The 17359-nt window shown below is 41.1% G+C and overlaps 1 protein-coding gene across 1 annotated transcript in view; it reads right to left on the reverse strand.

Annotated features, from left to right (window-relative positions):
* Nucleotides 1–515: 515 nt before the first annotated feature.
* Nucleotides 516–17359, reverse strand: part of ptprfa (protein tyrosine phosphatase receptor type Fa) — a 241120-nt gene continuing 224276 nt past the window's right edge. Inside the window, exons 30-36 of the mRNA XM_054596551.1 lie at nucleotides 16342–16627; nucleotides 14605–14783; nucleotides 7453–7579; nucleotides 6257–6382; nucleotides 5057–5211; nucleotides 3844–3979; nucleotides 516–3092 (exon numbers count right to left, since the gene is read on the reverse strand). Coding sequence (XP_054452526.1) covers nucleotides 3024–3092; nucleotides 3844–3979; nucleotides 5057–5211; nucleotides 6257–6382; nucleotides 7453–7579; nucleotides 14605–14783; nucleotides 16342–16627 — 1078 coding nt within the window. The 3' untranslated portion in view covers nucleotides 516–3023. The remainder of the gene's footprint in view (nucleotides 3093–3843; nucleotides 3980–5056; nucleotides 5212–6256; nucleotides 6383–7452; nucleotides 7580–14604; nucleotides 14784–16341; nucleotides 16628–17359) is intronic.

Raw genomic sequence — 17359 nt, forward strand, 5'->3', positions numbered from 1 at the left:
AATGGGCTTGAACTGAATTTTGTTGTCTATCCATTTTGTTGCTTAACAACAATAAATAATCTTTAAATTCCCTTGAATCCTTAACAGTTTTAAAGGTTTACATTCTAAATGTATCCCAGTTTATTTTTCGGTTGCAGTGCATGTGAATGACATCAGCTGACAGAAAGTAAATATGTTCCCACGCTGGTGCCTATAGCGACGCAATTCAATTGAAATGTGCTAAAACAGAGCTTTTCAGACAGAGGGTTAACACAGTTATATTCACACTGACAGTATGTACAAAATACAGAGTATTTTGAACACTAAAGCATGTGAACATGTTCTAGTAGAAACCCCAAATACATGTCTGAACTTAGAAATGAGCATGATGTGTCTCCTTTAATGCTCAAAGTAGCAAACAGAGCCGTAGCTTCCCCTCACACCACGTTACCACAGAGCTAAGAGAGCAAAGAAGTCCAACACATTTATATTATTAAAAACCCAGTTATTCAACTTTATTAACATCAAGGTTTTCAAGACAGTTTTGTTTTTTATTAACAAATAGAAAACAGATCATGTATACAACAGATAGGACCCCCTCTGTGAAATTAATCCGTTATATGGTCCACTTCATCAAAACCACCCCCCTTCTGTCATCCCATCCAGTGAAATCCACAGAGATCCACCACTGAACATCGATGCCGCTCTCAGTTACAAGTCTGTCCGTCTGCAACACAGTGATTAAAAACAGTTGAGCTCTAATATATATCATGAACGGGATCCAGTGTATCTGCCTGTGTGTGCTGTCTCTGTGAAGCCGCGTATGCAAACAGAAAGATGCAGGTTATAAGATGAGTATGGAAGTTTGACACGTGGGGCCATCACCAAGTCACTTCCCAGTATGACGTCGGAGACATGGCAGCTGCTGTATGTGTGTGTGTGTGTGTGGCCCATTGGAGCTGTTTGTGGATCAATATAATGTCCGAAAGGAGTTTGAGCACCAACCAAAAGGGTAAGAACATTTTGTGATTTTGTTGAACTGGCTGGCCCATCATACTTTCAGTTTTTATTCTTCTTTATTATCATCTAATAGTACCCCCCACATTCTTAACTTTCCACCAAGCCCACTATCAATGCTTTAAAATCCCGCTCTGTTAGTTTTCAAATCATAAACAGGTCGGACATTTAGAGAGAAATTTCAGTTTTGATTAAGTCTGGTGATATACAGAATCTGTTGTCGACAAATCCCAATGCACAGAGCCAAACCAACAATGAATTGATCTTACCAACAAGTACTGTGTGTTCATTAAAGTCTCCTAGATATTTGTCCTCTGTACCTTAGAGCTCCATTACAAACACATCAGTGAGCCACACTGTTAGCACTGGCTGACATGTTCCTTTATTACGATCAATTCACACACTAGAGTTTTGACTTAATCCTACTTGTATTGTTCTGATTATCGTAGCCTATTTAAAGCCCCATGGACTCTAGTATGAAATGCTAGAGTAGATTCTGTTTGTTTGACCCAAGGGAGAACATCAAAAGAATGAGATAGCCGGTTAACTCTGCCTTTATGCATTTATTTGGTCTAATTTATAAAGTATGTAACAATGCAAACGCATAAAACAAAGTTCTGATTATTCAAACATATATCTTACCTATTCAAGATAATATAAGTTTTTTTAATCAAAAATTTACTCAAAGTTAGATGCAAGGCCTATTGTGAATCGGTTTCCCGATGTTTGTAAATTTTTTAAAAGTGGGTCCACTGTAAAAAAAAAAGTTGGGAAACACTGCTTTAGAGCACCAAATGTTGATTAATCCGCTGCTGCAAATAGTGACCAACTAATACATTATTTCATCCCGTTTGCTTGCTAAAAACTACAGTGTTGACCTGTTTGGGAAAGGATTTTTTATTTTTTTTCATAATTGATTAATTTGTGAGCCATTAGTTTTTTATTCAAACTAAGCTTTCAGTAAGCACCAATGGCCTTGGAGCTGAGAGACACAGACCTGGGAGACTAACACATTGTTGGTTTTAGCATTTTCATGGGATTTGTTGACAGTTACAAAATAGCAGGGGTTTGGGGAACTAAACAAATTTGATTAAATTTCAGCACTGAGTCTTACTTTGGTGCCACAGAGGATTCATTTTCTTTTTAAATGCACAGAGCATGTGTTCAGAATGCGACATGGTCGACAGCCTGTCTGTGTTCAGTGTACCTGAGTCTATGTTGGGGGTGGACACAACCCTTTCCACCAACTTTAGATTTCTTTTGTTGAAAGTCTCTGATGGCTTTGAGAAATCAGTCAACAGTTATTGATTTGAAACATGCTTGCAGTTGTTCAGATGTTTATAGTCTTTGCATGTTTATAGCAATATATTTATTTCATACTGTAGTTCAAAAAAGTTTATGCTTATTTGATCTGTTTGTGAGATATTTCACCATCGTTCTGTTGGATATCTACGCAACCCACATTTACCCCCAAATAAGATCAATGATAACATTAGAATATCATATCTATGGTACAAAATAAAATTATTAGCAGCTGTGAGTATACGCTCTCCAGTATTAATGTTCAGAATACATGTCCTCTTTGCTAATAAAAAAAATAAAAAAATAAGCGAATAAAAATAAAAGACCCATTAAGACATATAATAGCCAGTGTAAGTGATTACAAAATAAATTCTAAATATTTATAACAACATAGTAATGATGGATATAAATGAAAGTAGCAGAACATTTGTTTTTGCTATAAGGAGGAGGCAGAGACTGGGGAGTGACGGGAGTATTCAGTCAGGAATCGGATGAGGCATGACTACAAGTCTTTTGGGGGTCGGTTTTAGGGAGGTTTTCGTGTCGGGTCTGTGGCAGAATCATGGCACCGGTGCTGGAGGACCTCGTCTGTCCCCCCCGTTTCCTGCTTAGGGCTCCTCCTTGTACTGTAGCCTCCTCATCAGGCCTTGGGGGGCTGATGGAGCAGAGTGGATGTGGCTCAGAGGAGACACAGGACTCGTCTGAGGGCTTCTTTCTGGGCGGGGTTATGTTGCATAGTGGTCGAAGCTTCCCAGGTACTCCAGAGCAGCCCGGTAGCACAGTTGGTACTGGTCCTAGTGATAAAGAAAACAACCTTTTGGTGAAAGTGTTTTTCAGGTAGGACTTGCATTTGCAGGGCTTCACACTGATACGACCACATAATGCAGTAGTGAAATTAAACTTCAGTACATTTACTTGAAACAGCAGCAAAGTTGTCAGCTAACTCTCAAAAATGTATGTCATTTTACAAAACATATCTTTAAAGGTCCTTTTGGTCCACTTCAGTAGCCCATACAATAAACTTTCATTTTAAATTCTATCTATATTCTTAAGCTTTTTACTGAGGGGTTTGTTCATATATCATTCATAGCCTGATTTATACATCATTTTATTACTAAAAACATGGAGAAAACTAATTTATTTATGGCTATTGACAGTACTTTCTGATTTCTGAAGTGATACAAAGAGATATCCAGATGTCCCTATCCTAACCCTAACCCATATGTAAACAAAATGAATGAATCATTTTGAACCTGGTTTTATCCAATGTTCACATTCCTGTTCCTGAAATGTATGCAAATTAGCACATATTTAATGAGATGCCTAATTTGCATATTCAAACATATCATTTCAGAAAACTTGTACTACAAAAAAGAATTGCCTTAATCAGTGTGTCTCTTGCAGTAAGCTCATCTGGGCTTCCTTATTTTTGTTATCACACATTCAGCTTAAGATGCTTGGATTTTTCATTTATGTAATGATTGCCCCACTATGCTCTATTCTAATGAAGTAGACGTTTCCTCCTGTCTCCTCTCATGTCCATACCTCGGTCTGCACCATGGCCGGCCGCTGAGTTCGGAGCGTCTTTACGGTCTGGAAGAGGTCGACCACTCCCTCGTACCTCATCCTCTCCAGGACGATGCTCAGGGTGATGAACACACCGGTCCGCCCGACACCAGCACTGGTGGAGGTACACTTTATTAGATCTCATTACATCATCAGCATCAAACACGCACACACATCTGCAAGAACGAATCAAAACGGGAACCTGGCGGCTCATACTGTGTATTTGTCCACCTTGACAAACACTTTTCTGTCTATTCTAGTTGAAAATACTGCATTGGATTATGGGAATTAGGAGAGGGATGTTAAAACCCAATAGCCAGCAGTGCCTGGTGAGCCTGGCAAATAGAAACACCTGCACTGTGGATGGTAATACCATCCAGTGCGTCTGATAATAAATCCTACCTTATTCAATTTGAGGCTGCAGTTTGTGATGGTATTGTATTGGATGCATTTTATAATAAGGCCTTTCTTTTTCTTTTATATGAATTTATATGTAATATTCAAAAACAGACATTTATTTAAAATTATTTTTGATTGAGATGAATCGGTCAATTAATCAAAGTAGGAAAATACCATAAAAATTAATCTGCATTAACATTACCCGTAGTAAATAAATATCTGCATGCAATAAGACTGAGGCAGAGTGAGTATAGGGGCTCTATCTGTTGTTAATGCAATCCAGGAAAACACGTCTTGAAAGTCAAAAACAATATAAAACAAATGATGAAGACTGATTTCCACTGTGCCATAATAAATCTATACATCCATCCGTTACCACCTACAACCAGAGCCTTTTTTGGGAGGGTAAAATGTCACCAGAACTTATTCTAGACCCTGGCTGGAGTTGAAACACAGTGAGATCCTCAAAAGGTTCCAAGTCCCTGGGGAAAGTTCCTTTGGTGGAAAAAGGGCCTCACATACACAGCAAACATGATCTAATCTCTTTATACAGCACTATCATATACAGTATTATCTCTAACTTGTTATTTGAATCCCACAGTATCGATTACATTGATATAATTAATTTGGAAAGCGTTTCTAATATTTCATTTAAATGAAGTGGACTGTGTTGGAAACACCTCCAATATGATGAGAGGGTATTAAATATTTGAACAATAAGCAACCTACTTGGATCTTCAATCTTCAAGTGCTTGATGATTGCACCAAAGTAAATCTTCACACACATAGTTACCTGCAGTGCACAGAAATTGGTCCATCTTGTCCAAATTGCTCTTTAGTTTTATGGACCTGGCCGATGAAATCGATGAAGCCCTCCCCGGTTTTTGGCACTCCTTGCTCGGGCCAGTCAGTGAACTGAAACTGCCTGATGGTCCTCGACTGACCATCCTGATGAACACACAGGAAAACAGAGTGAAGATACTGTGAGTAACAAACACACACACACACACACACACACACACACACACACACACACACACACACACACACACACACACACACACACACACACACACACACACACACACACATTCTACAGCCCCCCACCACTTGGGGAAATGTTCCCTTTTATAAAGAAAACAGTAACAGAGCAGTTATAACTTCCCATCATTTTCTGTCTTTTCAAGTAAAGTTGAAAGAAAAGTAACAAAGAAAGAGAAACTGAACTCACATAAAGATTTGAAAAAAAGAAATGATGCAAGTGTGTTTTTATATTTACTAATCCAATGTTGCAATTTAAATGATACATGAAATAACCAAAGGTTAAATCTAAGATACCTACATTTTTTCTTATTTAGCATTTTTCTACAATTTAACGTCAGTGGCTGGTATAATATTTTTTAAATGTTTTTGTTTTAATTGCCTCACACTCACAGTGTGGTAAAAAACAATAAGCATGCCTGAAGACTTTCCTTATAAAAGCAGATGGCACAAATCACATGCCATTCAGGGCTGACTGCATATTGCACCTCTGCAATATGATTGGCTGTTTGCCAAGTTCTGTCGTTATCCTTTGCTCGTAGTTGGCAGAAAGTGATTGAGGAGAACAGGTATGTGTCTGGTCGGATTAAGCACCTGTGTTAAAATGTGTGGGCAATGTGAAAATATGTCAACTGTAGAACATTTTCATTTTCTGCTTTTGCATCCGTCACAAGTAGTTTTTCTTTTCCATCTAAAAACACAGCTTAATCAGCTGTTACCGATGGGCAAGTAAACAGACCTCCAAAATATAGTAATATCTCTTATCTACCCTCAGGGTTCAGCTTTGACTGTGGTGTAGCAGGTTGACATCGAAATTTGTTGGTGTTATTTATCTAATTTAAGTTTGTTCAAGAATTGTGTTTTTTATTGCTTTCAGCACATTGTTCAGATGCAATGAAAATGAAACATATTCTGTCACAGGAACGGCGCTGCTCTGCTGAGGAGAACCCACCCTGGCGTCTGTGACCTTGAACTCTCTCAGGATGTACTGAGGCATGTTGTACTCAGCCATGGGATCCACAACAAAGTACTGGTAGCGTGCAGAGCGCTCGGCAGGCCAGTACTGGTGGCACTTTTCCTGAAGAACGGAGAATGAAGATGCATCACAACATGTTTCACAACTTGAGAGGCGTGTAATCAGGATATGTGACGTTTTTGAGTTTGGCGTGGGATAGCCAGTGAGACCAACGTATCATTATTATGTCAATGTTACTGTTAAGGGTCATTTAGTTTAGTGAAGGCAGGGTCAGCTTCAATAGTCTGCTGGGCCTTTATTCACCACCCTGTCTCCTTCCATCTGTGCTTCATACACTCTTAGAAATAAAAGGTTCTTCCTGAGAGCCTGAGGTTTTTACCCAGAATTCAATTCAGTTTATTTTAGAACCGTTTGCGTCTAAAGATCCCCTATTTGAAGAAAGGGTTTATCAAGGGTTCTTTGTGAGTCTAAGGGTTCCATTAAGAACCCTTTTTCATGAAACGGCAACAATCCCGCCGACAATCGCCCCAAAAAACTGTGATTTGTAACCACGATTTTTGTGAGTTGCCCTGCACCACATCAGCCACGGTTCTGGGTGCAACCATAACATCATAGAGGGGTTCTCTGTAAAACCTGAGGGAACCTTTTAGAGATAGTTCCAGGTATAACCCTTTATGTTGGGTTATAAGTAGGATCCTCTGAAAGGGTTCCAGGTGATTTATAAAGGTTCTACCGCAGGAACTAAAAAGGGTCCTGCTGGGAGGATTATTATGCATATTCAAGTGCATCTATGCAGAGTTATGTTAAGTGGTACTAATTATATATATATATATATATATACACACACACAACAGAAAAGAACAATTTAGTAATTTATTTACAAGGAAAAAACAAACAATTTTATGTTCATTCTATGTTCATTTTTCCTTTTTGTAATAGATTGCATTTCTAGTACAAAAGGTGCTCTACAAATAACGTGTATTATTATTCATAAAACAATAAAACAACAATAACAATAATTATACATATTAGCATATTTTGATCCTGTTTTTCCCCCTGGGAACCAATTTTTTTTTTAGAAGTATAGTATATCTCAAACCAGAGTTTATTCAATGTGATGTGACACTGTTCCATACTTAATGACATGACATGAGATAAGGTGTGATCATTACCCGTCCCATCTCGCGGAGTTTGGTGAGCATGACTACGATGGTGGAGTTGTGTTCCCACAGCATCCTCCAGAAGTCCTCTGTGGTCTCGGCTAACGGGCCCTGGGTGGCCATGTACGCTTTCTGCTGCCTGCAAAGAGAAACAGAGACACGTCTGAGTTTACTCCTCAGGGTTCCATTTTAACTGTCCTCCTCTTCAGCCACAGCTATGGTCCCGGTGCAAAGAAATAATGATGCTGTGGCTGGTTATGACGTCCAGTCATATTATTGTCATCTTAAACAGCCTGTTTTGACCAGGCTGGGATTGGATGAGCTCTGTTTGTGAACATGCATGCTTTATGAACCTGCTGGAGGCCCAGAGTGTTTGTCCTCCTGCTCCTCTGTCAGTGTTCCCAGATTTGACGTTCACCAAACAGGCCAATCAGAGCCTCAAACATGCCCAATGGGTCATTGATTGATTTTCAAAAATCCCATTTATTAGAGAGATTTTATAGTCCATCCAACACATACCAAGTTTAAGGGAAGCCTGTAGCTTTTCATCAGGGGAAAGCTGCCTGATCAAATATGAAGTTGCCCAACTGTGTTGAACACCACCTGATCTTGCAAACACAAACCACTCTCTTTCTCAGGGCATCATAAACACAATATCAACCTAAATAATAAAGGTGTTGAAACTACATTTGTACACAACTTGCCTCCTTCATCAATGCATAAAACCTTTCTGTTGGCCATTGACAAGATTTGCAAACGATTTGGATAAGAGCGCTTTACAAACGCAATCCATTAATGGGGCACCATGAAGTTTTCTTGTAAATTAACAAAAGTTATGTTCACATTCAGTGTTGCTCACTAGAATGCATTGTGTGAGCCCAACCAAAACGTTTTCTTTCCTCAAAAAATTAGCAAAGGTTTTAAAGTGTTTTATATCCAGCATTGTTTTCTTTCATGTGTACTTCACTAGCAGTCTCTGCCTTTGCTGGCACATTGTTGCGTGTGTGTATAACCACCACCCACTGATCATTGGAATAGTGTGAAACTATTGGCAGGGCTGTGCATTACATCACCTGCATGTTAATATTTGTGCATGAGAGAAAGAAAGTGGGGGGGCCACCCATAGAAAACAGCTCAATAGCTGTAGCACTACTACTTTATGGTCCTTATCATGTCAATTAACAAAGAACTTCAGTGTGTAAATCAGCAATTAATCAAAATATTCAAAACCAACTGACATATGGTGACCCAGAGGCATTTGGGGGTCTCGGTCTAAGTCCTAATTTGTACATGCAAAGTGAAAATCAAAAAATGATCAAATAAACTCTTGCTTGTCATAAAAAAAGACAGATCTTTTCATAATATATATTCACCTAAAATGCATCCATACAGCCATATTTACAGTATGCGAGTCTGCAACAGTATTGCAAAAATAAAATAGAGATCTTTCCGATTAACCCTTCACCACAACTCATTTTACACCCCCCCCCTTGAAGTGGATTTGATGAGTCAGCTTTTGCTAATGTATGCGCTGATACCTGAACGATTTTCGCTTCAACACAGACCCTTTTTAAACAGCACTGTTAAAATGACAGATGCCATCCCAGCTGCTCAGCCAAGGCTCTGGGCTCTGCTATAGTTACCGGACCTGCCCACAAGGGGGCAGTGTTGAAGCACACAGCAAAGAAGCCTGGGTAATTCTCTCAAGCGTGTTGGTGCAGCACACATACTGAGTACTTCTGTATACATCAGTGCTCTCTCATTCCTGTGTGTGGGTGGTGTGTGTGTGTGTCTGTGTGTGTCTGTGTGTGTGTGTGTGTGTGTGTGTGTGTGTGTGTGTGTGTGTGTGTGTGTGTGTGTATGTGTGCCAGTGATGGCTTGAGGCACTGTTGTTTTTGGTAGAGAGTCCGGCCCTGTCCTGCTCCCAGCTTTACATCTGTGCATCAAGCACTGGAACTATTATTTGAGTACTTCATAACACAGAAAACCAATATAAACTCAGGAGTCACAGCTTCTGCATGTTGCTGGGATTCTGGCAATGCTGCCATGTTACATGCTGCCGTTCTGGCTCATCACTGCTGAATGATTAGAGGAACTCTGACAGGTAGCAGTTTCAGGTCAATGCAGCAGGTCACATGTGTGAGGTTAAATAGGAGAAACACTGACCTCTCTGCATTACAGTAAACAAACAGTTTGGCTGCTAAATAACTTTTAACCAACTAATCTTGCTATATAGGTGTGCTGACTGATGAACCAAGGCAGCAAGACACCATTTAGGGAGACCAAAGACCGTAAGAAGTGGACGTAGTCATCGTGACGTCACCCATTGGTTTGTGGCCTGATGGTCACATTTGATGATTTTTTGGTGATTTCAATGTCGCCATCTTGGCTTTTTGCAACCGATGAACGGAAGTTACCATATTTGGAATAAGGAGGAATGATGTAGAGACAACGTATACAGCTCTGGTAGCAGCAGTGACCTGTCAATCACAGTAGCCCTGCCCTAAAGCATACTCTGCTTTATGGTCTATTTGACTCTAAATGGACCATCATTTCCTAAATGAACATCATGCTGTATTGAAAAAGACTTGAAACTAGAGATTGGGACCATAAACTCATGTTTACAATGTTTACTGAGGGAATAAATCAAGAGAGAAGTAGAGTCATTTTCTCATGGACTTCGATACAATCTGACTTCTTTTTGCAACCAGAGGAGTCACCCACTACTGGTTAGTAGAAAGAATGCAGGTTTTAAGACACTTCCACATTGGTTTCACTCAGCAGAACTAGAGGCCTGTATGAGACGCACCTGGCTTTCAAGTAATTCCAATGTAAACCCACATCATTACTAAACAGTCAGAGCGAAAAAGTCCGTGCAGGACAGGAGGGGAGGTTGGACCGGTCGAACAAACAGGACTTTTACAGACATTTACGTTTACAGTTTTGTTACTTAACTCCCGCACTTTACCAACGCCAGTTATGTAACAAACAAAGTTATTTTAACCCAAACCATGATTTTTTCCTTAACATAACCAAGTAGTTTTGTTGCATAAGGATACCCAAGTTGGAAGTTGGTTTTGAAAAGAGACTGTATGCATGCAACGAGCATAAACTACGTTTCCCTTGAACACGGAAGTTCATTTTGAAAAGACACTGACACATCCAAAACTGACGCTAGAGGTGGATCCTAGAGCGTCATAGTTTGAAGCTTAGGAGCACTGACCAAGCGTCGATATTTGATGAGTCAGGAGTGAGAGAGTGTCACTTACGCCATCTCTGAAAAACTTTATGACTCCCCCTCCCCCGTGTGTTGCAGGAGGTAGTAGTGATTTTGTTGGGGACTATTTTCAGCTTCGGTATTTTTGTGCCAGCAGGAAGGTGTATGTAGGATTGAGTCAAAATAGACTACAGTGTTTGTTTATGGTAAAGAAAAGGTACGTCAGCCAGTGCAATGGTAATAGTAAACAGACTACCTTTGAAGTGTAAGTGCTTTAGAATTCACCCATTTACTGCAGCTGCAATATGGCCTGCCCAGCGAGGGCAACTTGGAGAAGTATCTTTCCCAAAAACTGTTTTCCAGGGATTAAACCACGAACCCTGTAATAAGTGGACAACCCGCTCTAGGTTTTAGACAACAATGGAGCTCAGAGGAAGAAGATCTATGAGGCTTTTATAAAAATATATATAGGGTCACTTCATTGTCCAAATCCTGGATAAAGAATAATTCCGGTATAATTCTACTTGTGGCCATAATTCCTATCAATCATAATTGAGTGCTGTACTCACAAAGTAAATTGTGAGTAGATCAAAGACCATGGCAACGTCACCGTAAGAAGTCTGATGGGTTTAAACTGATTTTGAGGAAATGTGAAAAAGCCCTTCCTTCAGAGCAGTTTGGCATATCTTCAGGCAACATTTTGGAAGTTTACACATACATTGTTTGGACTTTGACCTACTGTACTCACTGTAGTTGTGTGCACCCAGTTTTCCTGTGCAAAGAGTGACTAATATCAACATTTCAGGGACACCTAGATTTGTCATGGCCATGGCCATGTCTCTGGTTATTCCTTGTGTTTCATGTGTTTTCCCTTGCCCTTGTGTCTCCTGTGCTCCCTTGTTTGTTTATCTCTGTGTGTGTGTCTGTGAGGTGGGCGTGTCACCCCTCTCACTCTCCCCAGCTCCCTGATTACTGCCAAGCATACTCACCTGCTCCAAGCCACACACCTGCCTTCAATCTACTCATCAACTCTGCAGTATATCAACCCCGGTCATCCACTCACTCAGGGCCAGATCGTTGCATTTATGTCAGACCTTCCAGCAATTTCCCATGGACTGATTTCCCGTTGCCGACCCTGCCTGCCTGTCTGGACTTCCCTGCCTTGCCTGTGCCCCGGTCAACGACTCAGCCTTCTGTCCCCGACCCCGAGTTTAGCCTCCGCTTCCTCTGGTTTCCGTCTGCCTGATCCCCTGCCTGTTTCCCACTGTGAGTCATATCCTGCCTGTCTGTCTGCTGAGTTCTCAGCTTTGAATAAAGCTCCAGAACTTTATCTGTCTCCTGGTCGTTCTGCGTTTGGGTCCACACCACAATCTGTGACAAGATTGAATTTGGCCTCAAAAGAATGGTTTAGATGAACTAGTAACCGATAGAAACAATGGGCAAACTATCGAAAATAAGATACAAGTTGTAATTAATAATAGAATGATGATGGAAATTTCCTTTAATCTTACTAACATTACAACCAAGCCATGACAGAGTGCTATGGAAAGATAATAAACGTTTAATTACCGTATTTTCCGCACTATAAGGCGCACTTAAAAGCCTTTAATTTTCTCAAAAAACGACAGTGCGCCTTATAATCCGGAGCGCCTTATATATGGATTAATTCTGGTTGTGCTTACTGACCTCGAAGCGATTTTGTGTGGTACACGGCGCTCTGTCAACATGTTTTAGTACGACTTTGGTAAACTACAAAGCCGCACCGCTTGCAGCATTACAGCTACCGTAGTCAGGAGCGTCGCGGAGTAATACATACTGTGCTTCACCATAATATTACAGTGTGTGTGTATAAGGACCCCAACATGGCACCTGTCAAGAGACACGCTTACGACGCGGACTTCAAACTCAAGGCTGTCAGTCACGCAGTAGAACATGGGAATAGAGCAGCTGCGAGAGAATTCAACATTAATGAATCAATGGTACGGAAGTGGAGGAAGTTTGACTGACTGACTGTTTTGTTTCGCTTAATGCGCCTTATAGTCTGGTGCGCCTTATATATGAAAAAAGATCGAAAATAGACCATTCATTGACAGTGCGCCTTATAATCCAGTGCGCCCTATAGTGCGGAAAATACGGTATATACCGGTAATAGGCCTGCTGTTGGATCCCCATGGACAGGGTCTGAGGTAAGTAACTACAGCTGATATACCTTGAAGTCACTGGACACCTCCACTAATCACCATTATCATGTCACCACCACACTGTAATCCATCCTAATCCACACTGTGCACTTTAAAGGCTGAGCTCAGGGAGAGTGCTCCCTGTTTCTCACCCCACTATTAATTACTGCAACAGGAATTACAGGACACGCCTGCCTCTTCCGCTACCCTCCCTTAGGTGGAGGTGCCTGGGGGACTTCATTAGGTGCTGACTGCCAAGAACAAGACCCACCCACCCTCGCTGCAAGTGAAAGTTCTGATTCATTAGCCCACGCTTTACTCTGCTGGTGCACTAGAAAGTACTTCCAATTAGGGTTTACATTTTCCTAAAATGAATTATTCTGTGAGAGGCCTGTGATTGGCTATCTATCTGACATGTGACATGACCAGTGCTGATGTCTAATAGGTACGTTTGTGTTGGAAAATCAGGCAGACTCTCTTCACCTCTCTGTTTAGCTACCACACACACACACACACACACACACACACACACACACACACACACACACACACACACACACACACACACACACACACACACACACACACACACACACACGTTAAGATAAGCATTTTTTTTATTCACATTTATTTTTTTTATACATTTTCATATCCGGAAAAACACATCATGCTACATATGTGGGGTAATGTTCACTCGTGAAAATGGCAAGAGTAAAAAATAAGATATATATATTTTTTGTTTTTTTTTTTTAACGGTTCAGGGTGCCGGTTTTGCTCGTAGCCAATCCCAGTAAGTGTTCTTCGATTTGATTGGCCAACTACTGCAGCAGCTGCAAATTGTGGAGATGTCTGAGCCAGCGGCTAACAGTGATAACAGTGCAAACAGCGCTAATAACAGCAACATTGCTGTCAGAGCAAATGGTTCTAATCTGGGAGGGGGGGTCGAAAGGGGTGGGCGTAACACGTCCACGACAACCCCGTCCCGCCAGCGTGGGTTGGGCAACAGGTTATCAGCAGTAACTGCTGTGTGAGAGCTGTGCAGTGCACTGGTGATTAGCTAGCTAATGGGACACGCACACGCACACACACAGAGCATCCATTCATGTGTTGGGTATCCAATGAAGTAATCTATTTGTATTGATACCTAGAGGTGTTGGTAGGCTTAATATTTAACTTTTGACTCACAGTATTTATGCTAAGCTAGGCTAACCAGCTCTTTACTTCCTGTAACATACATACATGACATTCTTCTCATAGCACTCTTTGAAAGAAAGTGAATATGGGCATTTTAAAGTGTTGAACTATTCCTTTCAAGTTGGTAAGTAGCGTTATGTTAAAACATGTATTTACTAAAGCTATTTGTAAAATAAGTTTTTACTCGATACAATGTAATAAATGTAAAGAGAAGTCATTATTTCACTGACGTCTGGGTCCTAAGGCCCATGATTGAAAAACTCTTGTGGACACAGACAGCAGCAGCATTGCAGCAGTAATCGTTTTGTTTCTCTGGACTGCCAGCCATCTCAAACAGGCTATCCATTTACAAGAGAGGGAAAAAACTGGAGAGAATTAGCAGGCCTGTCAATAAGACCAATTTGTGTTGACAACTGACACAACAAAAGAACAGGAGGCTGTGAAACTGCTGTCAGCTGCCAGAGAAAAGGTCCACCTCCACATTCATTAGAGGTACAGCTCCTGGTTCGCAGTAGCTCTGCCTTCCTCTGTCGGTGTCCCTTTGTGGCACCCTAATGGCGTCTATGGACTCACCTGTATCCGTCGATGAAGCTAGCGTTGATGTAGTCGGAGCCCTCCACCCCTCTGATTGGCAGCAGGCAGACGCGGGTGGACTCGAAAGGCATGATGTTCACCAGGCGGTTCTTGAACTTGTTACACGGCAGGTTGGCACTGATGAATCTTGAGGTATGTGCTTTAGAGTTGGCCAGTTTCTGAAAAAATACACAGAGAGGAGGACACAGATGTTTGTGATGGTGCAATACAATCGGTCTTGGTGGAATGTGGTGTGTTTGCAAGGTTATTAAAGGGCGCAGGGAGAGAACACACTTATTGATATATGAAAATGATGCACTTTGAGCTGATCCCCTTTCTCTGACTTCAAATAAGCCTGATGATTGGGCGCATTAAAACTCATCCCGAGGACATCAAAAAGTCAAAACGACCTCTCACACATTTGTTGCGAGCTGACGTAGGAAGCCTGCTATACATAATAAGCCGAGGAGAATAAAACTTTTGACAGCAACAACCCAATTGTTTTTCTGGAGGGGTGGGGGGGCTGGCTGTTGCTGACGGGCCCTAATGTGATTCCTCTGCACCACAAGGGCAAGTGTCAATTTGAGAAGTGCTTGTGAAAGAAATTCACAGCGAGTTGAGGATCAAAACCTAATTATGCTCTGTCCGGATTTACAGCCGTCCTGCTTGCTCGAACAAGCAGCATGATCCCCCCCCCCTGTATGTGTGTGGCTGGTTAAATCACTGCGGTGTCGTTCGGTGCAGAGTGAGCAGCGGAGGGTGGGCGCAGTGCTGCAGCTCAACCCGGGTAAAACCACGTAACCCAGCAGGCCCTTATCTTGAGGCCGTCAGACATCCGGTCTGTCCCGGCCCTCTCTCCCTCTTCACTCTCCCTCTCCTTCGGCCCATCATCTGGAGCTCAGAAGTTAAGCTCTGGCAGTTCCTCCTCTGAGAAGGAGTTCATCTCTTTTACGCAGGCTGAAGATAAAAAAATCCCTCCTCCTCCCTAGCTCTCCCTGCGTCATGCGGTTAAGAGGAGCACTACGGACATTTAGCATTGCACTTCCATTAAATCAGAAGATTTGTGAAAGTGGATTTAGCTAGGATTATCGCATTCGGTTGTATGCCAACGCCCACAAGTCATGTTGCAGTTTACATCCATGTCTGTCCAAAATATCATCACTTCATCTTTTTATTCTATTACACATTGTTGTTTGAAATTGTCATAATTAGCATATTAATTCCTTACTTGTCCAAAAAAGTGATCCAGGTGGATATTTTTGCCAAATAAAAAACAAAACATTTTGCTCTAATCGTCCAGATATATCACAAGTATAAGACGGACGTGAAGTAACAAGTGCCCCTTGACCTCTAAGATTACCTTCTAGGTGTATCTGAGATATCACATATACAAGACTGGACTGATGGACGAACCACCCGAAAGTGAAAAAAATGACAAATCAAATGGTCTAAATGGAAGTTCTCAAGCCACTGCGCTCTAACAAGACAGCACAAATCTGGTAACGACACACCTGCTCTCATATCTTCACATTGTTCTCTGGTTAGCCTTAGAAATGATAATATTTGTATTCTTTTTATTTTACAATGGCTTTATTCTAAAACAACCGTTTGATTTCATACTGCCACATTGCTACAAAAAGTCTGTCAATCAAGACAAACACAGCAGAGGCGTGATTGCAGTGCCACTTTAAACTCACCATGCAAAAAACAGATTAAAAAAAACCATTTGGCACCAACCTTAAACTCCAGTTCCATGGCGGTGACGGTCTCTCCAGGAGGGATCTGGGTCAGCTTCTGGATGTGGGCGTACAGGTTTCGGGCGGGGACCTCTGTGTTTCCACACGTTGCAGCTTCCAGCAGGGCCTCGTGGATGAATATGTACTGGTCCTCCGTCTGCACCATGTAGTTCCTCTGAGCCCGCATGCATGTCACATGACCGTAGATGTCCACCGACTTCTCGTGTTTCATCCTCTCAAGCATGGCTTCGATCACGATGAAGCAGCCGGTGCGGCCGACACCGGCACTGAACAGAGAACAAAGAGGAGCATGGTTGTTTAATGTTTGGAATATATTTGTTGTTGCTTTGGTAACAATTACTGTTTGGGGACCAAATTAATTACATATATCAAACAATAAATACACTTACACTTCCTACAGTAAAAAATAAACATTAACATTGCATCTGACACTTAAATGAGATTAAAACCATGAACAAAGCATTAAAGCAATTAGAACAGTTTCAAAGGTAAACCATAACAAAACAAATCTCAGTTTACAGTTATTGTAAAACATCAAAATGGAACCTATTTTACTTGACTGTTTTTCTTATTGTCTTCAAAATTGTCCCTTTTTAGCTGCTTCTTTAAACCCTCTGTTCCAGAGACATGTGGCTCCATGCAATACTGTTTAATGTAATCCCTCCACACCTGCCTTGTTTGATAATTGTGCATATTTCCTGAAAATAATACTTCTGAATACAAACAATGTGGTGGTTTTAAACTTCTTATACTTCTGAAAACAGTTAATAAATGACATCTGAACCTTTCCTCATTCTCCAGCCATGGTATCCAGTGCAGGCTCTCTGGTATTATGTATTGCTTTCAAATATCTATTCTCCTTAAGATCAACTTTTCTTATTTAATGTTATTCCTGCAATCAACGCACAATTTACTCATCCCTTCTCTTTTGTTCCTATTGTTTGACGAAGTAAACTCTTTAAGTATGCATGCAGCATCTATTCACCTCAATAAAACAT

Source organism: Anoplopoma fimbria, chromosome 3 (genome assembly GCF_027596085.1).
Source record: "Anoplopoma fimbria isolate UVic2021 breed Golden Eagle Sablefish chromosome 3, Afim_UVic_2022, whole genome shotgun sequence".
In the NCBI taxonomy this organism is placed as follows: Eukaryota; Metazoa; Chordata; class Actinopteri; order Perciformes; family Anoplopomatidae; genus Anoplopoma; species Anoplopoma fimbria.